The 26,614-nt window shown below is 41.8% G+C and overlaps 1 protein-coding gene across 7 annotated transcripts in view; it reads right to left on the bottom strand.

The window, feature by feature from the left end:
* Window positions 1-26,614, bottom strand: part of NCOA7 (nuclear receptor coactivator 7) — a 162,553-nt gene that overhangs the window by 56,042 nt on the left and 79,897 nt on the right. For all 7 annotated transcript variants that reach the window (XM_062186720.1, XM_062186719.1, XM_062186725.1 and 4 more), the window contains exons 3-5: window positions 23,365-23,585; window positions 5,897-5,976; window positions 3,576-3,683 (exon numbers count right to left, since the gene is read on the bottom strand). In XM_062186720.1, the coding sequence (XP_062042704.1) occupies window positions 3,576-3,683; window positions 5,897-5,976; window positions 23,365-23,585 (409 nt within the window). The remainder of the gene's footprint in view (window positions 1-3,575; window positions 3,684-5,896; window positions 5,977-23,364; window positions 23,586-26,614) is intronic.

The following is a 26,614-nucleotide window of genomic DNA, read 5'->3' as shown; positions in this document are numbered from 1 at the left end:
TTAAAAGGCTGGGAAGCTTTGACTTCCCAGGTGACTATGTGCCACCTGAACATGGAAGTTTGCTCTAACACATCGACAAATGGGAATTTGAGATGCTGAAGTGTTATTTTTTTCCCCCGTAAAACAAAGCTGCAGTAGTCTAGAAAACAACTTTTAAGCATGGGTAAACCAAGGTATCCCATAAAAATTAAAACATCCGAAAATATATATACATCTACAGGGTAACATCTGAGTGCTCAGGACAAACCATTTGCAAAAGTACACTTTTGTACACATCTTCAAATTTTGTTTAAGTATCAGAACTCACAGCCTAATCTGAAAAACATTTTATGCCCCCATTTTGTTTTTTAATGTTTCTCTCATCTTGGCTTTTGTCTTTTGAAGCAACAAGCCTAGGGCACCATTTTAGTTCAGTAAGCTTCCAGGTAACCTCTAAAAATCACTCTCGCAGGTGGCCACTGACCCAGCTAGACCAGTTTTCTTTCTACCTCAAGGTAATCATCAAACTAGTGTCTTGAAGAGTGAGTCTCAAATTTCCTGGAACCAGAGGAGATCAAACGAGTTTTGGTTTATCGGATCTGCTGAGATGAGAAGGATACCGTACCCCTACAGGCACCAAGACAGAGCACTGGACAATCTTTAAAAGTGAAAAGGTCATCTACAGTTTTAAAGCCCCTGAGTCTATTTCACTCTTTCTGATTCCTTATCTTTGTCAGTAGAAAGCACAAATACAGATGTCCTGGGACAATACACAGCATATATCTGCTTTGTTCTGTAATTGGACATAATAAAAGATTGGAAGGAACATGAGATAATGTAGCCCAACCCCTAGCTTCTCAGATTAGGAAATTGACACCCAAAAAAAGGAAGTGACTTGCCCAGGTCACAAAGATAAAATGAAGGCCAAATGGAAAAACGTTTTGAGGTTTCCATTTTGAGAATTTCTTAGCATTGCAGTAGACACAAATAGTTCTTATACTGTTATTGGCCACTGGTCCTTAATACGGTAACAATCACTTATGAACACAGTGTAAGGAATCACTCAAAATTATTTTTCTAGGTTCCTGTACTGATAGTCACTTGGAAATGAATACAGGGAGTGGTTCTGTGGCATGACAGGTGAAGCCACTGCCTGCATTGCCGGCATCCCATGTGGGCACTGGTTTGAGTCCTGGCTGCTCCATTTCCAATACAGCTCCCTGCGATGGCCTGGGAAAGCAGTGGAAGATGGCCCAAGTCCTTGGGCCCCTGCACCCACGTGGGAGACCTGGAGTAAGCTCCTGGCTCCTGGCTTTGGATTGGCACAGCTCTGGCCATTGCGGCCAACTGGGGAGTGAATCAGCAGATGGAAGACCTCTCTCTATTTCTCTCTCTCTCTCTGCCTCTCCTTCTCTCTCTATGTAACTCTGTCAAATAAACAAACAAACAAACAAATAAATAAATAAAAGAAAAAAGAAAGCAAACACAGGGGAAGGCGTTGTGGCATAGCTGGTAAAGCCTCTGCCTGCAGTGCTAGCATCCCATATGAGTGCTGGTTCTAGTCCCGGCTGCTCCACTTCTTTTTTATTTTATATATATATATATTTTGACAGGCAGAGTGGACAGTGAGAGAGAGAGAGAGAGAGAAAGGTCTTCCTTTTTGCCATTGGTTCACCCTCCAATGGCTGCCGAGGCCGGCGCGCTGCGGCCGGCGCACCATGCTGATCCCAAGGCAGGAGCCAGGTGCTTCTCCTGGTCCCCACGGGGTGCAGGGCCCAAGCACTTGGGCCATCCTCCACTGCACTCCTGGGCCACAGCAGAGAGCTGGCCTGGAAGAGGAGCAACCGGGACAGAATCCGGTGCCCCAACCGGGACTAGAACCCGGTGTGCCGGCGCCGCAAGGTGGAGGATTAGCCTGTTGAGCCACGGTGCCAGCCTCCGGCTGCTCCACTTCTGATCCAGCTCTCTGCTATGGCCTGGGAAAGCAGTAGAAGATGACCCAAGTCCTTGGGCCCCTGCATTCATGTGGGAGACCCAGAAGAAGCTCCTTCCTGACTTTGGATCAGCGCTGCTCTGGTTACTGCGGCCATCTGAGGAGTGATTCAGCAAATGGAAGACCTCTCTCTCTGTCTCTACCTCTCTGTAATTCTGACTTTCAAATAAACAATAAAATTAAAAAAAAAAAAGAAAGCAAATACAAGCCTATTCCCTCAGTTATACATTGTACAGCAATATGCCAGATTATAAAATAACACCAACAATGAAAGTGAGCAAGATCTGTTTGCTTTCTTAAGAGATAAAAGCTAGTTAATTTTTGAAAATTCTGTCTCTCCTCCCTCCACTCCCACCCAATTACCTGGTACTAGCAGTATCCTAACTTCTCCCTTTGACAAGAACATAAATACCAGAAACACTAAAATACAAACTGGCTAACGTGTGGGCCTGTTGGCTTTATGTGCTGCCCTTTAAAGAAATGCAAAGAACAATGTTATCATTGCCTAAAGAAAACTGTGCTGAAAAGTAGCAGTATTGGGTTGGCATGGTGGCACAGTGGGTTATGTTGCCACCTGCAATGTTGGATCCCATACAGAGCACTGGTTTAAGTCATGGCTGCTCTACTTCCTGTCCCTACTAATGTGCCTGGGAACAGCAGAAGATGGCTGAAGTTCTTGGGTCCTTGCCACTCATACGGGAGACCCAAATAGAGTTCCAGGCTCCTGGCTTTTGCCTGCCTGAGTCCAAACCAATGTGGCCATCTAGGAAGTGAACCAACAGATGAGTGATCTCTTTCTTTGTATCTCTCCCTCCGTCTCTGTCACTCTGCCTTTAAAAAAAAACTTTTTTATTATTTTTTTTATTTTATTTTTTAAAGTAGCAATATCTATCTTGGAAGAATGAAATGTCAAAGATGCATTAGTGAATCAACAAGGAAACCAAAATTTGCTCATGGTAATGAAGCACTTAATTAACGGGACTGGATACCTGGTCTCAGCTAAGTTCTATTTTTTAATGACTTAACTATTTAAATTTATTGCATAGATGTAATTTTAATAATATCTCATTATGTAGAAGGTATTCAAAATAAGTTAACTAGATTGGAGTAGCAAAATTATATAATTTGTCAATTTCACTCAGTTTAACAATTAAAATTAAAAACTTGGGGGAAAAAAGGTGGTCTTTTGTTGATGGCTCTTTTCATGATATCAAATTGAGAAAAAAAAGACAAAAATTCTACCTACTTTAAAATAAAATGGTGGTAATACTGTACCCCAGAGGAGAAGACTAAATTGAAACTTGTAATTCTGAATTAAATATTCCAAGAATGTCTGTTGTTTGACAGAGGGAAAACATGACATTAATTTAGAACTTTCTTTGATGCCCTAGGAAACACTCACTAACAATAGTGATAATAAACTATGTCAGTCATTTCAGGGTGCTCATCTCTGAATACCTCATAAGTTCTACGTCACTTTCAGAATTCTTGAATCTAAAGGAGAAGAGATTAAGCCAATGTACTTATCACATGATAATTCCATGACACCAACAGTCAGGCATTAAAAATGGGAAAAAGTCATATTCAACAAGCAATTAATTACCTGGCCTGGAACAATAGTGTGTGTGAAAAGTTTATTCAGTTCCACTAATTTGTTGGGAGTGATGTTAAACTTCAATGCTATAGAGTTTAGGGTATCCTGGCTTCCAGCCTAGAGTAATCAAACAGAGTAATAGAAAAGATTCAATATACAATTTGATAGACAACATTAATCTAGCCACAATAGGAGTAAATGAAAAGGTAACAGTTTCATCCACATGTACTTAAGAAAATAAAAACATTCTCAATTCTTAATATAACATAAAAGCAAAGTCTTATTAAATACAATTAATTTCTGGGCTCCCTCATCAACAAATTTCACAGTATACCAATGACTTCCTATTTTTACTTTGACACAAGTTATTAGTATGGAGTAGAAGTCTATGAGATGTAATATAAAACTGTAAGAAGAAAAGAAATAAAACACACAGTGTCTACCCATAGGAGAGGTAGGGCAATTTTCTCTAAGGTCATCATTTTTCTATTTGCCCGACTCTTCACTGCACTAAAAGCTCCTGAACAGTGACTTATCAGTGGTGTTTTCCCCAGGGATCAGCACATGAACGTCACTCAGCTAACAAATGAAGAATTTTGAAGGCAAGGAAATCTGAAAGAAATTCAGATTAGCTACTTGTAATTGTTCAGTCATTAAAATGACTGTTTTCCATGGTCAACCAAATTCGCATTATTCCCTAAATCTATAAAATGTGTGACATATGCTCTAGGTGTATACCTCTCTCTTTCTATAATAGAGAAACAGGAATAGAGGGTGGTGAGAAGATGAGAAACTCCACCGTAAGAAAGCCCCACCAGAAGTTGGCTGCCAGCAGTCATGTCAGTACCCTAGGCATTCCCTGTCCAGAGTCAGTGGGCAAACTTGCTAGTGGGAAGTCATTCTGATGAATGTCATTGGAAATTCCTGGGGCCGGAGCCGTGGCCTATACGGTTAAGCCACTGCCTACAGCACCAGCATCCCATATGGGTACCAGTTCGAGTCCCAGATGCTCCACTTCTAGCTCCCTGCTAATGAGCCTGGGAAAGCAGCAGGCTTTGGGATGGCCCAAGATTTTGAGCCCCTATACCCACATGGAACAGCTGGAAGAAGTTCCTGGTTTTGGTCTGACCCAACTCTAGCCATTGTGGCCATTTGAGGGGTGAATCACCAGATGGAAAATCTCTCTTTTTCTCTGTAACTTTGCATTTCAAATAAAAATTAAATAAATCTTAAAAAAGAAGAAGTTCCCATCTCCAGCCCTAAGTCTAGACTGGTGGCTGACCCTGGAAGCAGAACTGGTTCCACTAGGTGAGCCTTGAATTACACGGAGATGAGAGAAGGCTGCAGGAGGATGAGGAATGGAGAAAAAATAAAGATGCAGACACAGAATCAAACTCACCACTGCCCCTGGAATCAAAATCTACTAACGCAATAAAATGTCTCAGAATAAACAGAGTAACAGATTACAGTGAAACAGTCGTAAAGTGTTTTTACAAAAATTTAGGATGGGTATATAAAAGAGGGCTCCCAGAAATTAAAACTTTGAACTATTTAACTTCATGGTGAAGGCAGAGAGGTAAGCACAGACCACACAGTGTGCTGTGGTAATGTACACATAACAGCATGAGTTATTATTGATTTAACAGTATGGTGGTCTACATCTTACAAGGTGCCATGAACACGATGGTGAACATAAAGGAGTCCAGTCTCTCCATGGATACACAAATTGAAGGTACAAAATAAAAATAACACTCACACTAATGAATCAATAATGCTACACTGAAACAAACTATGTAAAGGGACATGGTTCTATGAGAGTATAAAACGAAAGGTTCTAGCCCTTTCTTTCTGGATGAACACAGAATGAACTTAGAGAGTGAAGAGAAGATGCCAAAGATAAGGGTGTTGTTTGTATGAATGAATGGATGATGAAGCCACCACTTCTTTAAAAAGCACCAAGCATGGAAGACAAGTAGACATGATGAGTTAGCTTCTACCCAGCTTTGGGGGGTGGGAGGAGGGACGTGGAGCAAAGATGGAAGGTGTTGTTTGCTGAACCAGCCAGATCAGCCTGAGCAATGCTGGTGACCAATGTGGTGACAGGTGTTGCAGCCAGATCACCTTCACATCCTCAGATCATTGCTTCACATAAAATTTCCCAGAAAGAAAATACAGAGGGAAAGAAATGACCTAGAGCAGGCCTTGAGAAGCTTCATTATTTAGCAGGTAGAAAAAGAAAAATCCAGGTAAGCAGCAGGAGGTGTAAAGGAAAAACACTGGGTCAACCTAGTAATACTAACAAATGTTCACACCATTCTGTTTTTACTTACCGTGTATTCTATGGTACCATGGGGTTTCTGAACCACCATCTTCTTCTCCTTTTTGTCATGTGATTTGTTTTGATTGTCATCTGAAGAATAAATTGCAAGTAAATAATTTCATTTTCAGAAATTGAAGACAGCATGAACTACACTACATGAAAACTCACCTTCAAATTGACTAAAATAAAGACACTAACAAAATGGACTAAAGACATAATACAGCAATCTCATAAAGTATACTATTTATCAATGAACACCTCAGTATATGATAAATACTAATAGCAATTAAATAATAGAAATTAAAATTAAAACAAAGAGGTAAGGTAAAGTTTGAAAGTTATTAAAATACTTTAAATGTACCACGTATTGATGGTAAAGTTGGATTAAAACCATAGACTCATGATATAAAGGTTACATAATGCCAACCAGTACAGCCCTTTTAGAAAATGGTTTTGCAAAAGGTATGACAGCCATAAAAATGTTCATTCCCTGATTCAGTAATCATTCTCTAAGGAATTCATTCTAAGGACAAATTCAAAAAAAGAGAAATGCTATACGTCATAACATATGGTTACTGCAATATTTCTTAATGTAATGAAAATTTGGAAAGACTTGTATGTATTAAGTTGGACCATACATTTGTGCTGTTCTTATAGCTCAGAAATGTTCAACCATTGACAGCTGCATATGATTAAGCCCCATTGTTATGGCTAAAAACATCTTGTATATTAATCCATATATTGAATATTGTAGAGACATATCACAATGAATAAAAATTACCAAGAGAATATAAAATTGAATTAACTATGAAAAGATGCCCTAACATCTGTGTGATCAGAAAAGTACAAATTAAAATTAGGTATCATTTTATACCAAAATTGAAAAGTTGGAATATTCCTTTTTTCCCCAAAACATTTCACATATTTATTACTGAGCCAATCCCCAAGTCACAGCCCCAAATATGTCCAGCTAGTCCAACAATGGTGACATCTGCAGCTTGATATAATTAAGAAGACAGAAGCCTTGATACAACATAAATATATGTGTTTTCTCAAGTGTAATTCCTTACAGACCCAGCTTGGTTCTTCTCCAACGTCACCTCTTGGAGTTATACCTGATTTTATTACTAATTTTTTTGGGGGGGACAGCCAGGAATCTCTTGATTCTGCAAGTCTTGTGTGGAGGCATGGCGAGAAAGAGTCAGGTACACTCACCATGATGGTGGAGAAACAGAGAAAGCAAAAAACTGGAATATTCTAGTGTTGCTACCTGGAAAGTAAACTGGCTCAGCCATTCCAGTGAATTATGACTCATTTCATGTAGCAACTTAACTCACGGATGTGCACCACCTGCCAAGAGGTACACATTCGTGTACCATAAGTAGCCTGCCTGAGGCTATTTACTGGAAGTCAGTGGTGGCGGTCATGGGCTAGAGGGTAAGTACAAAGTGGTCCTTGTGCTCTGGAATCCCAGGCAGTCATTAGAAGTTTACACAGCAATAAGTTTGTATCAGGAGAAACAGAATGGGATGTATAAAACAGTGTCATTTATGTACATTTGAAACAGATGAATACAAAACAACCATAACCATTTTTCAAGGGCATATAAACATAGGAGCCTACACACACTGCACACAATGGAATGCCATGGAGTGGGAGAGGGAAATGAGAGGGAATAGGGTAAAAGGAAATCAATGAGCAAATCACAAGGAGGACTGCTCTGACCGGCGATGGCATGCCATGATCTGAGAAGTGTCACTAACAGCCCACATTGAGAAATGTCATCAACGATATCATATCACCTACAGACCACATACAGGGTCACTGCAGGAGAAGGTGACACAGGAGTATAAAAACATCTGGCTTTAAATATTTCCTTTATATTGTTTAAAATTCAAAACCAAGAGGAAAGAAAATACATTTAAATAGAAGCTGCTTTGATCTAGAAGTCTTGTTCTAGTCATTTATGTGTTCCAATCAGATCTGTTCAGAGAACCAAAGGCACACTAAAAATTCCCTAAGACTGAAAAAAAAAATGACCTCCCCACTCCAGGCAGTCACATTGAAATTACTTCAGGAAGATGGGATTAATGATTGTGAATTTACATATAAAACATAAAATCTAGCTTGCATAGCTCTTGGCAGATAAACAATGAAATGCTAACAAAATATTTTTCCATTCTAAATAATAAAAAAAAACACATACATTGTTTGCTTTTGCTTTGTTCATGTGGAAAATGGATATCACAGGCTAATACGCCTAGACACACTCTTCCACAGATGGTTTTGGCTTAGATGGAATGTTGTTCACTCCTTTCAATAGCTCACCTCCATTTTCTTTCTTGTACCCTTTGACCTTGCCACTGTCAGCATAATCAGTCATCACCTTAGGTCCTGTTGATTCAGGACAGTCTCTAAATATCCATTTGCAAATGCTTCCTATTTCTTGAGCCTTCCTTTTTTCCTCTGAGGCAGCTTCTGGCCCCCTCCCTCCCACAAGCTGCACGTAGTTATCTCTATCCCAGAGCAGAATACTATTATAAGCCACCATCTCACGAGCATTTACTTGGTGCCCAGCTGCTACCAATAACTGCATGCTGGCTGAACCTTTCACAATAAACTTAACTACGCGCACCCAAATTAGTACAAAATTTAAATTACCTTTCTTTGGCATAGATGGATAGGCTAGAAAAATGTCAAGCATATATTATTACTCAATGGAGAAAAACAAAAGGCTTTCCCTCCACAGTCAAAGATGTCACGATCCTTCAGGGGAGATCACGATGTTCCCATCTTTGAATGTCTTGTGCCTTACTGTGATACCCAGTGGATTTGGTTGAATGAACTTCTCAGTACACATCAACGAGCCTGATGGGTCTGATTGTGGGCAACACTCCTCACTGATAGAACATTACATTGGGAGAATCATAGGTATCTATCACAGCCAAAAGTCGATCACTGTGCTTTACACAATGTTCCATATAGAAATATAGCTCAATACAGAAAGCAGAGAAGTAAACGGTAAATTCTAAGTATCTAACAACTCCCTCTATATAGTCATAGCACACAGTAAGGTATCATAATGCTTTTTAAATGTTTTTGCAGTGAGCTGTAAGTACATCCAACTATGTGCCTCACTGAGCGAGGTGCTGTGTGTCCTACCGAGACAAGATGTGCAGCAGATAGTTCACAAAGCACCGGAGAGGTCTCTGTCTTTTGTCCCTGGAGAGCTAGGAAGAGACATGAACTGCCACAGGCAGGGACTACTCTGCTGCATGTTGGGATGTGTGTGTGTGTGTGTACTGAAATCTAGCATGAGCATCCCTAAAGGTGTGACGGTTTCCTAATGGCACTGACACCTACACTTCCAGCCTCCTCACAGCATTTTATACTCACCCAAACTCTGCTTCCAAGAACCTGAGGCCAATAATGTAAAAGCATCTATTGCCAGGGTGGGAAGTGGGAGGTGTTCATTAAAAACCACTCCAGACCAAGAACTGAACCTCCTACTTGCCCCACCTCTGAAACAATCTTCAGAGCTGGATTTTCCCAGTTCAGTATAAGGACTCACCTCATTGACAAAACCCTCAGAGGAATAAAACATAGGCCCTTCAAGCCAGGCCTGGTTCAGTCTACATAAATATTTTTTTTAAGATTTATCTTATTTATTTGTAAGGCAGAGTGACAGAGAGGGAGAGACAAAGAGAGATCTTCCATCTGCAGGTCCACTCCCCTAATGGCTGCAATGAACGGGGCTAGGCCAGGCCGAAGTCAGGAGCCAGGAAATTCTTCCAGGTCCCCCACATGGATGCGGGAGCCATCTTCCAGTGGCTTTTCCAGATGCACTAGCAAGGAACTGGATCAGAAGAGGAGCAGCTGGGACTTTAACCAGCATCCATGTGGGATGCTGGCACTGCTGTGCCATATACCAGCCCCCTGCACAAATCTTAGCAGTGAGAGCTGGAATGGGGAGTAGGAAAAGGGTAGCCATGTTAACCTCAGACCAGGTGCATCTTAGTTCCCTCCCCAAAAGTCCTGAAACATGAGTGTTCAGAAAAGAAAGCTCTTGGATCCTGCATATGAAAAGGTCCCAGACAAAAGTTTAGTAAAAAACAACTCTCTCTCTCCAGTACTGGGGCTAAAAGAGATTCTAGCAGTATGCCTGGGCCTGGAACAGCAGGAAAGCTGTCATGAAGGAGCCCATGTGGAGGCGATCCGTGAAGTCTAGGATGAGGTTAGATGGCCAGCACAACAAACCTGAGGAGGAGGGCTGGGTTTGGAGGACAGGACTTAAGGAAGGCTTACATTTGGGGAACAAAAGGAAGCATGGCTGATAGAAGGGGTGGGAGGGAAGCAATTCAAGGATTAGGAAAATGAATACTATCACAGAGGCCACAGAAAAAGTTAAAGGAAGGCATTGTTGACACTGTCAAATGCTGCACAGAGGCCAGGAGATAGAAACCTAGAAATGGCTAACCAAAGGGCATAGAGATTACAAGACAGAAGCATAGGAGTAGAGACATTGGCTAAAATGTAATGGGAAGAACACAGCATTAGGGAGCAAAAGGTTGTGAGATCTCGAAGAGGGTTTTTTTGTTTTGTTTTTTAGATTTATTTATTTATTTGGAAGTCAGAATTACACAGAGAGGAGAGGCAGAGAGAGAGAGAGAGAGATCTTCCATCTGATGGTTCACTCCCCAATTGGCCACAATGGCCAGAGCTGCACCGATCCAAAGCCAAGAGCCAGGAGCTTCTTCTAGGTCTCCCATACGGGTGCAGGGGCCCAAGGACTTGGGCCATCTTCTACTGCTACCCCAGGCCATAGCAGAGAGCTGGATTGGAAGTGGAGCAGTCGGGTCTCAAACCGGTACCCATATGGGGTGCCGGCACTTTAGGCCAGGGCATTAACCCAATGTGCCACAGCACCGGCCCCTCAAAGAGTTATTACTGTGGCAAAGATAAAGTGTCAATGCTGTGAATGTTAAGAAGCAACCATGAAGGGTCACCCACAGGTGCGGTCTCCACAGCAGGATGGCAGGAAGGAGTAAGCAAACACACTGCTGAAACGGCCACCTGTGGGCCTTCAGATGCAGGTGAGAGCAGGGAGATGCTGGAGGGGAGAGGAGAATGGCATGATGTGTTGGTCTCCTGTTGCTGCTGTAGCCAACACCACAAACTTAGTGGCTCAGAATTAAACACAACCACAGTCTGTTCCCTTACAGTTCCGCAGGCTACAAGTCTGACACGGGTCTCACTGCTTTCCTTCTGGAAGCTCTGAGGTTCCCTTGCCTTTTCTACAAATACAGCAGCGCTGCCCAAGCCCTTCTCATGTTTCCATTTCTCTAGTTCTCTCTCATCTGCCTTCCTCTTTCACTTTTAAGGGTCCCTGTGATTAGCCCACCTTGATAATATAGGCAGAGTTACTGAGAGGCAGGGAGAGAGAGAGAGAGAGAGAGAGAGAGAGAGAGAGAGAGAGAGAGAGAAAGAGGTTTCCTATCAGAAGGTTCACTCCCCAAATGGCTACAATGGCTGGAGCTGAGCAAATCCGAAGCCAGGAGCTTCTTCTAGGTCTCCCATGCAGGTGCAGGGGCCCAAGGACTTGGGCCATCTTCCACTGCTTTCCCAGGCCATAGCGGAGAGCTGGATCAGAAGTGGAGCCGCCAGGACTCAGACTCGGCGCCCACATGGGATGCTGGCACTGCAGGTGGCAGCTTTACCCACTATGCCTACAGTGCCAGCCCCTAGGCAGCACTTCTTAAGATCATCTGATTAGCAATCTTAATTCCATCTATAGCCTTCATTTCACTTTGCTATATAACCTAACAGGCTTTGCAAATTAGGACATGAATTCAGGGTGGGGGCAGGCAGATTATTATTCTGCTTACCACAGGCAGAGAACACATCTATGGGAAAAGATAAGAAGTTGAAATTCAAAGAGGGGATTTTTGAGAATTCAAGTAGTACATTAGATGTGGCTAGTGAATCCCTAAGGGGAAAGAAAGGGGGCTGTTAAGGAATGTAGTCCTGGTAGATATTTTGGTTCTGAGAAAAACCAGCAAGAGTGAGTCAACACGAGTGTCCTTCAGACCTGAGACATTAGCTACCTCCTGTCACAGGCCACCAGGGAGCAATGAGGTCAGGACAGTGGGCGTCACTCACTATTGTACTTGAAAACAGAAATAAAGGAGACACCTGTAAATTCCCTGGATCTTGATTCCATATTTCTACAGAGATTCAGGAAGGACAGAACAGACAGTAGGAAGAACTCTCTCCTGACCACCTCCCCTCCCCCCGGTACGACCAATGATCTGAACAAGCACAGACAAAACTTTTGAAAGTATCAGGTTTTCAAATTGTAGCAGGACTCCTACTGAATGTGTGTGGCCCCTTTTCCCTTGCTCCCCATGGACAATCAACTTTCCCCGCCCCATCTAGTTCTATCAGAAGATCTGTGAATGGGGCTCAGGAAGTGGCAGCACAGTGCGCTCAACGCCTCACCTAAGGAGGGAAGGTGGTTTTCATGGCATCCAAATGAGGGGGATTCAGTGGTACAAAAACTGTGTCTCTCTAGATCTTTTTAAGAAAGAGGTACCCTGATCTATGAAAGGAGAACCTGTTCACCACAATGAAAACTGATGCATTTGGCTACCATAATTTAATGACATCCATCAGAAAATCAGGTCATGTGCATCTCCTTTAAGTCACCAACCATCTTTACACCTTGGTGTAGGGATCAAAATCAGCTAGGCTCAGGGGCCAGTGTTGTGGCAAAGCAGGTGAAGCTGCCACCTACAATGCAGCATCCCATAATGGGTACTGGTTCTAGTCTTGACTGTTCCACTTTCAAACTGGTGGCCTGGGAAAAATAGTAGAAGATGACTCAAGTGTTTGGACTCATGCCACTCATGTGGAAAACCAGGATGAAGCTCCTGGCTTCGGCCTGGCCCAGCACTGGCCACAGCAGCCATCTGGGATGTGAACCAGTGGATGGAAGATCTCTAACTCTGACTTTCAAAGTGAATAAATAAATCTTATTTTTAAAAAAAGAGCTAGGCTCAACTAGTAATTCTGATGCATTTTGATAGCTATGTGATGTTAGGCAAGTTACTGGAAATCTTTGTGTATCCATTTCCTCATGTGTAAAATGAAGAACTATCATAATATTGAGAAAATGAGGAGTTGAATGCAGGGTTAGAGCAAGGTACAGAGTCAGTGCTGAAAAAATGCTATTATTATTATTAATAATGCCAATAATAGAAGTATGTAGCAATCCAAACAGAGCAGTATATTAGAAGAATTATAAACCATTAGCAAAAGATTTCATTCCAGAAATACAGCAGTGAAATGGTTATTACATGATAGGTTATTACAACTTGCTTATAGGAGAAGAACCCTAATGGATCACTTTTGACACATGCCCCCCAAATCTGATGAAATTAAGCAGCACATCATATTTTATTTTATTAAGGATTTTATTTATTTCCTTGAGAGGTATAGAGTTACGCACAGAGAGGGAGAGACTGAGAGAAAGGTCTTCCATCTGCTGGTTCCCTTCCCAAATGGCTGCAATGGCAGGAGCTAAACAATCCAAAGCCAGGAGCCAGGAGCTTCCTCCAGGTCTCCCATACGGGTGCAGGGGCCCAAGCATTTGGGCCACATTTCACTGCTTTCCCAGGCCATAGCAGAAAGCTGGATCAGAAGAAAAGCAGCAGGGATACGAACTGGTACCCAGATGGGATGCAGGCACTGCTGGTGGAGGTTTAAGCCTAGTATGCCACAGTGCCAGCCCCCACGTTGTATTTTAAAAAGAACAAAATTCTTTTTAAAATGCAAGTGTTAAAGAACTGAGAGTGAACTTCCTCAGCATGATGAAGAACTTAGTCTTTGACATTCATTAGGAATATGTTTCTGAAAAAGCAATGCAAGCTTAGCACATATATACATCAACAATTTCAACAAAAGAATGAAAACTAAATGACTTCATGACATCACTTCTGGGTATGCAATAATGGGCTCATGACCTGAGTTCAGGGTGAACTAAGGCACTGATGAGGCCCCCACCCCCAGCTTTGTGGAAGAGGGATCCCACTGGAGCAGCGGGAGAGAGACCAGGCGCTAAGCATCTCCACCCACTCCCCTTACTCTACTTATGCCCAGGAGCAATTCAGCGAAGCTACTCAGGCTTCGGGGTCTGGTGGTAACCACTCCATCAGACCATATACAGTGGCTGCTCTAATATCACATGAGACCAAACCGCAGCATTTAAAGTCACAAAGAAAAAACCTAGGCCGGTTCTGCGGCTCACTAGGCTAATCTTCCACCTGTGGTGCTGGCACCCCAGGTTCTAGTCCCAGTTGGGGTGCTGGATTCTGTCCTGGTTGTTCCTCTTCCAGTCCAGCTCTCTGCTGTGGCCTGGGAAGGCAGTGGAGGTTGACCCAAGTGCTTGGGCCCTGCACCCGCATGGGAGACCAGGAGGAAGCACCTGGCTCCTGGCTAACTCTGCCTGTCAAAAAAAACAAAACAAAACAAAACAAAACAAAAAAAAAAGAAAAAACCTGGTAGTGGAAATGAATACAGAAACACCTCAGAAATAGTCTGGAAACCCCACAGACAAGAACGGAATCCCTGCCATTCATTGGAAGTCACATTTCACGTCCCTGCCATGAGGCTGTAGCTGCCCTGGAATGCACTATGCGCACCTGTGTGTTCATCAACGGTCTCTGGAGAAACCATTCTAAGTTCTCCTAAAGCACACCTGTGTAACTTGAGATGACCCCTTACAGGAAACCAAAAGCAAACATTAAAATTTAAATAAATAAAACACTAGCCAATATCAATATCATAGAAAAATTCCTACTTTCATGATTTATATTTGACTTTGTTTTGGAATGTCTAGACAAAGCAAAACATAAAAGCTTTAAATACTAAAAAGAAAATAATAAAAAAATTTTGTTTTGTTTTTGTTTTTAACAAGCAGAGTTAGACAGTGAGAGAGAGAGAGAGACAGAGAGAAAGGTCTTCCTTTTCCATTGGTTCACCCCCTAAATGGCCGCCACGGCCGGCATGCTGCAGCCGGTGCACTGCGCCGATCCAAAGCTAGGAGCCAGGTGCTTCCTCCTGGTCTCCCATGAGGGTGCAGGGCCCAAGCACTTGGGCCATCCTTCACTGCCTTCCTAGGCCACAGCAAAGAGCTGGACTGGAAGAGGAGCAACCGGGACTAGAATCTGGTGCCCCTATGGGATGCTGGCGCCGCAGGCGGAGGATTAACCAAGTGAGGATTAACCAAGTGAGTGTCATTAACCAATGACATCAGCCCCTCAAATTAATGTTTAAATTAAATGTAACTTAAATCAAAACTAAAAAGTTTGGGAGAAGGGACATTTGCCAAATTGATAAGAATGTTTCTTAAGTACCTAATGGTACACTCTACTGATACACAAAGGTACAGCAATTATAACTTGGTGCTGTCATAACTAAAAAGAATTTAGTGTAAAATAAAAACTCCATTATAAATGAGAAGGGGAAGGCACTGGATGCAATAGTTAAGGCACTGCTTGGGAAGCCAGCATCCTATATCAGAGTGCCTAGGTTTGAGTCCTGGCCCCACTTTCAATTCCAGCTTCCTGCTAATGCATACTCTGGGAACCAGCAGGCGACAGTTCAGGCAGGTGGGAAACCCAGACTGAGTTCCCAGCTCCTGGCTTTGACCTGGCCCAGCCCCAGATGTTGTAGGCATTTTGGGGAGTGAACCAGCAGATGGAAGGAAGATCTTTGTCTTTCTCTCCCTGACTTTCAAATAAATAATAAGTCAATAAGGAAAGGCTGCCTTTCCCCCTAAATATCAGGCTAGTTGGGAGGCTTTGGGGAGGTTTTGCCGTTGACCCTAGTTCCGTGTGCACTCGTACTGTGTCCCTCACTTTGGTAAGGGACTTTACTTCATCACAGAGAGTTTCCCGTGTATAAAATGGGGTGAAATCAGCCTCCCACAAAGAGTTACTGTAGGGATTAAATAAGACAATTCAGGGAGACACCATTGTGCCAAAGTGGGTTAAGAAGCCTCCTGCAACACTGGCATCCCTTACGGGTAATGGTGCATGGCCTGGCTGCTCCACTTCTAATCCAAGTCCCTGCCAATGGTCTGGGAAAGCAGAAGATGGCCCCAAGTACTTGGGTCCCTGCCACCCACATAGGAGACCAGAATGATGTTCCTGGCTTCGGCATGACTCAATGCTGGATGTTGCGGCCATCTGGGAAGTGAACCAGCGGATTGAAGCTCTCTTTTTTTGTCTCTCCCTCTCTCTGTGTAACTCTATCAAAAAAATAAATAAATATTTAAAACAAAAAACAAACAAAAAAGACAGGGACTGGTGCTGTGGCTTAGTAGGTAAAGACTCTGCTTGCAGCACCAGTTTGTGTCCTGGCTGCTCCACTTCTGATCCAGCTCTCTGCTAATGGCCTGGGAAAGTAGTGGAAGATGATGGCCCAAACGCCTGGGGCCCTGCATCCACATGAAGACCTAGAAAAAGCTCCTGGCTCTTGGTTTCAGATCAGCCCAGCTCCAGCCATTGCGGCTATTTGGAGGGGTGAATCAGCAGACGGAACACCTTTATCTGTCTCTCCTTCTCTTTGTCTATAATTCTGCCTCTCAAATAAATACATAAATAGATCTTAAATAAAAAGACAATTTAGGAAGAGCACTCCACAATGCACAAAGAGCTTAGGGTTAATGATTAAATGAGGTTGCATGAACACTGGCTAAGATTTGGAGAGAAAAATTTATATCACTCTCATATCCATGTAGATAAATTCAAAGCTTAATAATAAAAAATAAAATCATAATAAGTGTCTTTGAAGAAAACATAGAACTCATATTTGCTTAAAGAAGTAACTTCTCAGTGATATTCTCAATTTATTGACTGATCATAAAAAAGAATAACAAAAATATTCAATTCTGTTACTTAACATTTTAAGGGTAGCTTCTGGAAAATCTAAATCATAAGCTGTTTCAATAAAAAGAAAAAGGGGAGGGAGGGACTATGTGACAGGAAAGAATGAACTCTGTATTCAGCATAACCTGTGTATTTCATCTTTTGACACAAAGGGAAAGACAGGTCACATAGTACCTGTAACGTCCCTTCCTTTGGGCAAGTCACAATAATATTTTTCCTTGACCAAAGTGAGTCAGAATGAATTCGAGCCTACAACGCAAGTGCTTCAAGGGCATGGCACTTTAGGAGCTCATGGAATGTTTTACACCCGACACAGAGCAGGCTTTCCTGCGGCTCCGGAATGAATGAACTAATCCAGTAGCTAACTGGGCAACGAACTCTGAGTGAATGAAGAAACTGATGATTTTGATCATTTTGTCAGCATCTAACTCTATCTGTCAAATAAATTTAAAAAAAAATAGGCTGCTACCTCCTATAGGAACATGACAAATCACAAATTAAAGAGTGAAACAAAGCACCTAGTCCACAGGGGATACTCATCCAAAATAGATTCCTTCTGCTCTCCCTCAAAACCAGTGCCGTTACTGCTCTCCTTCCTGCCCTCTCTCCCACCCTCCAAAAGTTCTTTTCAAAATGGCTTTTGGGTTTTTATAAATGGGTCAAGGACTTAATTGGGCAAATTTAAACTGTGGAAGAAAATATAAAAGCCAATTCCACATGATTCAAAACTATATATAAACTCTTGTTTAGGGCCACTCAGGCTCTTGTTAACAAAATACCATAAATCACTGATAAAGCACAGAAATGTATTTCCCACAGGTCTGGAGACCAGGAAGTCAGAGACCAAGGCACTGGCACATTCAGAGTCTGGTGACAGCCCTCCTGTGGCCCAGAGAAGGGGCGTGGTCGCTGTGCCCTCACATGGTAGGGGGCGGGGGCAAGGCAGCTCGCTGGGGTCTCTCTCACAAAGACACTTATCGCATCTATGAGGGCTGCACCCTCATGGGCTAACCCTTCCCAAAGCCCCCTCCTTCTAATACCATCACCTTGCAGATTAGGAATTCAACATATGAATTTGGAGGGACACAAATACTGAGGCACTCAGTTAAAAAAAAAACAAAACAGATGAACCAAAAGGAGAAACTACAAATCATCCATTGTACTTCTTTTCAGAGAGAACCAATGTTTGCATCCTGGTGCAGAGACCTCCAGCTGCTCTCTAGCCCTCTCTTTGTAAGCGTGTAGATGAGGTATTTTTAAAAAACAAAAATGTAATAATGATCAACATCTACTGCCAACCCATTTTTCTACTCTAATATTTTGTGAAATTTGTCCATGTCATCAACTGTTTTTCTATATGACATCACTGAAAAACAGCACACAATATTCCATTGTGTGTCATTTATGTTATCTTCATTTTCCTGCTATTTTAAACAATGCAACAATAGTCCCTGTGGTTATTCTGATATGCTCATGATTGTTTCCTTAGGGTAAACTTGTACACAGAGGATTGCTGGGTCGAAGCATATGCAGAGGTAAGACTCTAGATAAAGATGGCCAAAGGCCCTCCAAAAAGATTTGGCCACATCCTCCCATCGATATATTTGGCTTGAATGCTTATGTTCCTTGCAAATTTTTATGCTGAAATACTCACACCCAAGGTGATGGCACCAGGAAGTGGGGGCCATTAGGAGGTCTTTATGTCATGGGGGCAGAGCCTGCATTAATGACATTAGTGCCCTCTAGAAGAGGCCCAAGAGAGATCCCACGCCCTCTGGCCGTGTGAGGTGAGAGTGAGAAGACCGTGGTCTATGAGGAAGCAGGCCTTTACCAGACTCTGACTTTGCCAGAACCATCATCTTGGACTTTCCAGCTTCCAGAACTGTAATAAATGTCTGTTGTTTGTAAGCCAGTCAGTCTATGGTATTTTGTTTTATAGTAGTCCAAATAGACAAAACAGAATTAGAGTGTATTACCTTTATCACTTCCCCAATTCATTTCTAGTTTGATTTTTCAAAGCTTAAATACCACTGACCCTATTTAGTCTAACCTATAGTCCTTCCCTCAGTCTAACTCACATTTGGTCAGTTCTCTAACAGGGACATTTTCTATAATGCACACAAAGATGATATAATACAACAGATGAATTAGGGAAGAAATTTGCAGAGTACAGACTGCTCTGATTACAATGGGGTTGGACTCTAAGTTTAAGCTCATCTGTTCTCTGAAAGGTTTTTGAAAACGCAGCTGCTTGCTTCAATGACTACACTGTTTGTTCACCAGTGACAAGAACGGGTATGACAGAGAGTGTAGACAGGAGTTCCGGGGCTGTGAAAGGACAGGGAAGGAGTGCTCCTGAATCAAAGCTGGGACGATCTGCCTAGGGGGCAGACATTTGTTTCACAAGTATTTGCCTGCACACATTCATACTCCCTAACTACTAGAGATTCTAAGGAAATGTAACTCTGAAAGTCTAGATCCCAAATCTCTTGGGAACGATTTTTCTATGGAATGAGGTTCAGCACATTGCTGATGTTTTGAGTTGTTTAAGTAGAGCAGTTTTTGCAAACTAGATGAAAAAGTCAACAGCAATAACACTGAAAATGGAGAGAGGAGACAAAAAAATAACTGTCCATCGAGGCCCAAGAGGGAGGGGCCCCGAAGGCCCTGTGGAGGCTTGAGAAGTTCCAAGTCATGAGAAATGGAAACTTCTCTTCACCCCACAGGTCTGTCAGGAATTCACTAACTGCTCACAATGTGGAACCAAGAAATTGGGATGTTCAGACTATAAAATATACATAAATATTGCAGGGTAGGAGAGTATGCAACATGGATAATAGGATGTGCAATTATCTTTTAATACATTTTAAAAGATTCCAGCATACATGTGTCAATTTTAACTTAACAGCTAATTCTGAAACATATGACACATTACCAAATAGATCCTTAGGTTTACATAAAGAGAATAAATGAAAATGAGTCCTATACAAATGCTAATATAAATGCAAGCACAGAAGGGTTGAGTTCCTTTATTCTTGAAGGTTTTTTGATGCTTACTGCCTGACAGGTGCTGTGCTAGGTGCTGGCATGAATTGTACCACAAGATACTTTTATATTAAAGGCATGTATGTGGCTTAATCCTCAAGTACTGCACATCTTTGTTTCTAAGAAAACAGAGGTAGAAATGGGAGTTTTACAAATGTGAATGACATTTCAAGGTAGGGGAGTTCTTCAGTTCAAACTTAGCCATGGAGGTATGAGAATGGGAAGAGATGGAGATATAAATAAGGGAGGAAAGTGAAATTATATTCTGATTATATAATGTTTTAATATAATAATACCAAGAATTCTGGATAGTAGAAATTTTAAGAGAATTGAATTTGGATGGCCATTATAGCAAATATGAAGGACTTACATAAGAGTGTGGCTAATTTTGTGATTATTACAGTCAGAGACCTATTTAAGGAAAATTTACACTCTGAAGAATGAACTTAGCTTTTCAATAATAAATCTTTAATGTTCATAGTAATCATTTCAAATCACAGTTTTCCCTACTGAATTAAAATGAAATTAAAAACAATATAACATTATTTTCATTTTGACTCCCTGTTCCTCTTGATCCTATTTTTTACATATATGCATTTGCCTCTCACCTGTAAGTAAAAATTTACAGACTTTTCATCCAAAATCTAGGCCCCTCTAGACAAATTCACTGACATTCGCAAAAACATCTTTAAACACAAATTTATGATCAGCCCTCCTCCTTCTTGAGATGTCCTGATTGCCCGTTCTCAACTCTCTTCTTTCTCTCCCTCACACACTGCACTAATCCGCAAACACTGCTACTTCTATGAGCATAAACTCTCCTCGGAGGGGAAAAACAATTCAGCTCTCCTACATGTTCCCCTAGCTTCCGTCTAGGGTGACAGGAAAACTGGCAAAAAGGACACATCATCTCCGTATCTAAGGATGTTTCTAACACCATGCTTGCTTCCTCAACTGATGTGTCTAGGATTATCTGAATAAACCTTTGTACTAATTACTAACTCATCCATATAGCAAATATATTCAATGTATCGATAATATATTTTAAATTTATATATATATAAATATATATATATTTATATATATAAATGGGGATATACTAATGAACTCACAAGAACCCTGCTGACAGTAATAGAAGATGAAAAAATAAAATATCTCTTCAGTGGGCCCTTTCCTGTCCAGATTAGCAGAGCCTACCTTCATCATTTCAGATTTATCATGGAGTCCCCCCCATACCTTCCTACTGTATACAGGGTAAAGTTTGATCTACCATTTTCTTGTCTGCTTCCCCCAGACCAGAGCCATCCAAAGCAGCAGGGAACTGAAGTTGCACTGACCCTTGACTGGAGGTCTCATGCTCCACCTAGTGGTGCAGAATGGCATCCTGGGAGGAGAGTAAGGAGCGTTCCAGGCCAGACCCTGTGAGGTCCAGCAAACATGCAAGGATGGGATCATGCTGGCTATAGCCAGATGTCAGAGACCCACCCAGAAGTTTTATCTATGCACTGGGTTCCCCTAAAGAAATGTCCCAAACCTCCAAAGTGGTTGTTATCGTCGTCAAGGGCAGCATCTCTTACTGCTTCCAGATAAAGTCACAGGATAATTCTGCCCAGTGACTTCTTGCCACCTATATCCTTCTAGAATTTCCATGTAAGATACATAAAAGAGTATTCACTGATCTGTGTATCACATCTACCGTTCAACATACATTTTAAGAGTAGCTGTAATGTTGCAGATACTACATAAAGCTAATACAACAGGGCCTACGTCAACTCCTGTACACAGGGAACCAGATAAATCTATGACAATGCAGAAGGGAAGTGTATCCCGGATAGGGTCAAGGAGGCCTTTCCGGAAAAAGATGATGTCTGAGCTGATTTTGTTGGGTATTGTTTTTGGCTCAGTGTAATGCAAGAGAAGATATTAAAAAACTATCCTAATGCAGCAAGAATCATCTATAAAGGAAGATGAATAAAGCAATCTCTCTTAATCCTCTCCCTGTTTTTAGAAATAAGGGATAATAATCAACACCTTAAATTTTAGGAGGAAGTTTATTAATCACACACACAGAAAATGTCTTTCAATAGACTGACAATTACAGCTTTTTATAAGACACTGAAAGGCTTGAGATGAAAAGCATCCATTAAGCCATGCAATACATTATTTAATCATCTTAGCCACCTGTAATGCTACAAGCCATGTGTTTTCTGCTTCAGACACCTCATCTGTCTCTGCTACAGCAATGTCAGCAACGCAGCACTTACGACCCCCTCCATGTAGGCCCTTTTACCTGCAATGAGCACTGTTAGAAAACTACATTGAACATGGAGACAACATATGTCTCCCAGTAAGTCGGGCATTAACTGGGATCAAGTTTAAGGTCCTTCAGAACAAGCCTCCTGACTCTTCCGTAAGGCAACATTTCATAGACTGTCTCTGCACTGTGTTCTCAGACACGTCCCTTGGTTTTCTCTTTCTTTGCATAGCAATTTCGACTGTGCCCTAACATCTATGACACATCACGTTCTGACTGCCGGTACCCTTTATTTGCAGTCTCTTTGGAATGTACTCCAGGCCTGTCTGTGGTAGAACAGTAGGCGTGAGATGTATGACCCAAGCAAAGACAGATATGCCACTTCTGCTAAGGCGATTTCAAATGCAATAGCTATTCTGAGAACTATGTAACACAGTGGACTTGTTTAAGACTGCATTTAATTAAAGCTCTCAATTGTGTGTGTGTTTTTTAAACTGACAGATACTAGGCCATGTCTGCTACTAATTTTCTATTGCCTGATGCTAAAAATGACAGGCATTTCTATCAACATTGTATGGACACACCTACATACATTAATAAAAATATGTCTCAGGGCCAGTGTCATGGCGTGGTGGGCTAAGCCTCTACCTAAGACACAGGCATCCCATATAGGTGCCTGTTCAAGTCCCAGTTGCTCCATTTCTGATTCAGCTCTCTGTTCTGGCCTGGGAAAACAGTAGACGATGGCCCAAGTGCTTGGGTCCCTGCAACCACATGGGAGATGCAGAAGAAACTCCTGGCTCCTGGCTTTGGATCGGCACAGCTATAGCCATTGAGGCCATCTGGGGAGCGAATCAATGGATGGAAGCCCTCTCTCTCTCTCTCTCTGTCTCTCTAACTCTGCCTCTCAAATAAATAAATAAATATTTAACTATATATATAAAGACAATATTTCTCATACAAAGAAAGAGTTGATTCATTAGATACATGATCATTAGCACACAGTATGAGCTAAACACTTGCTGGATGGTGGGAACACAAAGTTGAATGTGATAAAACATTATTCCATTACTTTCCTATCACTTAAGACTATAAATATAAAGGTCCTGGGACATGTAGCAGCCCAATAAACTGTTAGCGTGATGATGATGATAATTTACAAATTATAGTCTTTTAAAAATTACTGGATTTGTCAGATGAAACTGCCACAGCAGGGCCATCACTACTCACCAGTACTATAATATCGCTTTAGTTCTGTACGCCTGATCTCCTTTAACTGATTACTTTTTCTCTTCTTTTTCTCATCAGCAATATATTCCTCTTCCACAGCAATGTTACACTTATCTTGATCTAAAATTACTGTGGTAGCATCTTCTTTCCCAGAATGAGTCCTTGAAGCTATAGCTGAGGCTGTCTCTGCATTTTGTTTGGCTTGTTTTTTCTTTTTCAATCTAGAAATGAGAAAAAGAGGAAAACACTGGAGAAAGTATTTGCTCATAGGAATCATATTAAACACTTTCCAAATAATATTGTTAATTACATTTTCTTGGTCTTTTTTCTTTTCTGATCACTTAAAAATTTTTATGTGAAGACTCATGACTTTTCCTCAATTTTAAACCCTCAATATTACATCTCAGCAAATTATTGGGAAAAGCTTTTGGCCTGAGGCAAAAACATTCTTTGTAAGATTACTAAATGTTGAATATTAAAAAAACAAAAACAAAAAAAAAAAAAAACCTCTAGATATACCATTACCTTACTACAATGCCTTATTTGGACTATTATGTTGAAAGGAGAAAATGTGGTACCTGCATCGTGGCACAGCATCCCATACTGGAGTGCTGATTTGGATCCTGGTTACTTTTCTTCAAATCTAGTTTTCTGCCTGGGAAGGCAAAAGATGATAACCCAAGTGCTTGGGCTTCTGCCCTGCACACAGGAGCCCAGGATAGATTTCCTGGCTCTTGGTTTCAGCCTGGCCCAGCCTCGGCTGTTGTGGCCAGATGGGGAGTAAACCAGTGGATGAAAGTTCTCTTGCCTTTCAGATAAACAAATAAATAAATCTAGAGAAAGAAAAAGTGCTTCTGCTGTGTTCAGTGGTCCCTTTTAGACTGATGGGTAAGTTCATTTGTACAAATAAGTCCTTCCTAATTGGCTTACACACAGTATAAAACTCTGTAAGATGGGAAGTGGGTCAGGTCTGAGCTATTTGGTTCCTTTACACACATGACAGGAGTGGTGGAGAAAAATGTGCATTTCCTGAGACAGAAAACGCCGCAGTGACACAGCATAATTACCATGATTACTAACACAAGAGCCGACTGACACATCAGGTAACGTACGCGACACTTTTCACCTCGTTCTTACTGAGTCAAAGATGTTCAAGAGATGAAGTCTCTCATAATTCACTGAAATCCAGGAACTTGAAACATTTTCTACTTGATGCTCAGCTGTGTAATTAATGGATGTGTCACTCTGTACTGTTTGTCCTTCTTGAAAACGTTTTTGCCTCATCACAATGTAAAGTCTCTGTGAACAAGGGCCTGGGCCTCTGATTCACGCTGCACTCCGCTCACACATACACATATTTTATTTAGGACCTCTTCCCCCATGCCTGGATAGAAAGTGCCTAGCAATGAGCTTCCTCTTAGACCTTTCTACTTCTTTTGCTCTCTCAGGCATCTGCACAGTTTGATGTTGGGCAAAGGATAAGGAAATGTTTGGGTAGAAAGCCCGGGTAACTCTAGGATACTACATGACGAAGGTCTGATCTTACGTTGCTTTGCTCTGGAATGCTAAACAAACCAATCTGACCATCTAGAGAGGTCCCTCCCTGAGGCTTTGACCTTGAAGAGAGCTCTAACCTCAGGCTGAGGACCTGATATGTTTTGGCCATATGTTAGGCCAAAAAGCAGGTCTCAACAAATACAAAAAAAAAAAAAAAATTGAAACATACTATGTATCTTTTCTGACCACAATGAAATGAAGCTGGAAATTAACAACTTAAGAAACTCTAGAAAATATGCAAACACATGGAGATAGAGCAACAGGTTCCTGAATAAAAAGTGGGCCATAGAAAAAAGTCAAAAGGGAAATAAAAAAATTCCTGAAAGTGAATGATGATGAACACACAACATATCAAAAATTATGGGATACAGCAAGAGCAGTGTTTTTCTTATATACTAAATGGTGAAAATTGTATTTCCTTAACTACCAGGGTCTTTTATTATGATTAATTGAGGTAATATCAACATACAAACAGAAATAGTAAAATATCCCCTAATACAATCATATAATTGCATGCAAACTAAGCATGATAAAATATACGACACTCTCTGGCCTCATATTCTATAAAATATTTCAGTAGGAGCCGGCTTCATGGTGCAGTGGGTCAAGCTGCGGCCAGGGACACTGGCATCCTATATCCAATGCCAGTTCAAGTCCCAGCTGCTCGCTTCTGATCCAGCTCTCTGCTAGCGTGCCTGGTAAGGCAGCAGGTGACCCAAGTACATGGGCCCTGCCACTCATGTGGGAGCCCCAGATGGAGTTCCACCCTCGTGGTTTCACTCTGGCCCAGACGCAGGTGTCACAGACATCTGGGGAGTGAACCAGCAGATGGAAGATCTCTCTCATTCTCTCCCTCCCTCTCTCTCTGTCTCTCCCACTTTCTCTGTCACTCTGACTTTCAAATAAATAAATAGGCCGGCGCCATGGCTCAACAGGCTAATCCTCCGCCTTGTGGTGCCGGCACACCAGGTTCTAGTCCCGATTGGGGCGCCGGATTCTATCCCGGTTGCTCCTCTTCCAGGCCAGCTCTCTGCTATGGCCCGGGAAGGCAATGGAGGATGGTCCAAGTCCTTGGGCCCTGCACCCACATGGGAGACCAGGAGGAAGCACCTGGCTCCTGGCTTCGGATCAGCGTGATGTGCTGGCCACAGTGCGCCTGCCACAGCGGCCATTGGAGAGTGAACCAACAGCAAAAAGGAAGACCTTTCTCTCTGTCTCTCTCTCTCTCACTATCCACTCTGCCTGTCAAAAAAAAAATAAAATAAAATAAAAACAAATAAATAAATATTTTTTAAAAAGTTTTTCAACAAAGTTGAGCACTGGATAGCCAGCTTTTTAGATTTTCACTGGGTAATAAATGAACATGTGGCCTAGGAGATATGAGAGGTAGAAAAAAGTCATAGGTAAGTACAATCTCCATCTCTTATTTAACTTTCTTTTTATGTTTGCAAGTTTAAAAAAAAAAACTCACAAACTAAATGACACGAGATACTCATAAGGGGAATTTTTTTTTTTTTTTTTTTGGACAGGCAGAGTTAGACAGTGAGAGAGAGACAGAGAGGAAGGTCTTCTTTCCGTTGGTTCACCCCCCAAATGGTGCTACGGCCAGCATACTGCACCAATCCGAAGCCAGGAGCTAGGTACTTCCTCCTGGTTTCCCACGCGGGTGCAGGGCCCAAGCACTTGGGCCATC

Source organism: Lepus europaeus, chromosome 3 (genome assembly GCF_033115175.1).
Source record: "Lepus europaeus isolate LE1 chromosome 3, mLepTim1.pri, whole genome shotgun sequence".
In the NCBI taxonomy this organism is placed as follows: domain Eukaryota; kingdom Metazoa; phylum Chordata; class Mammalia; order Lagomorpha; family Leporidae; genus Lepus; species Lepus europaeus.
The sequence above is the reverse complement of the archived record's forward strand: the minus strand, read 5'-3'. Positions and strand labels throughout refer to the sequence as shown.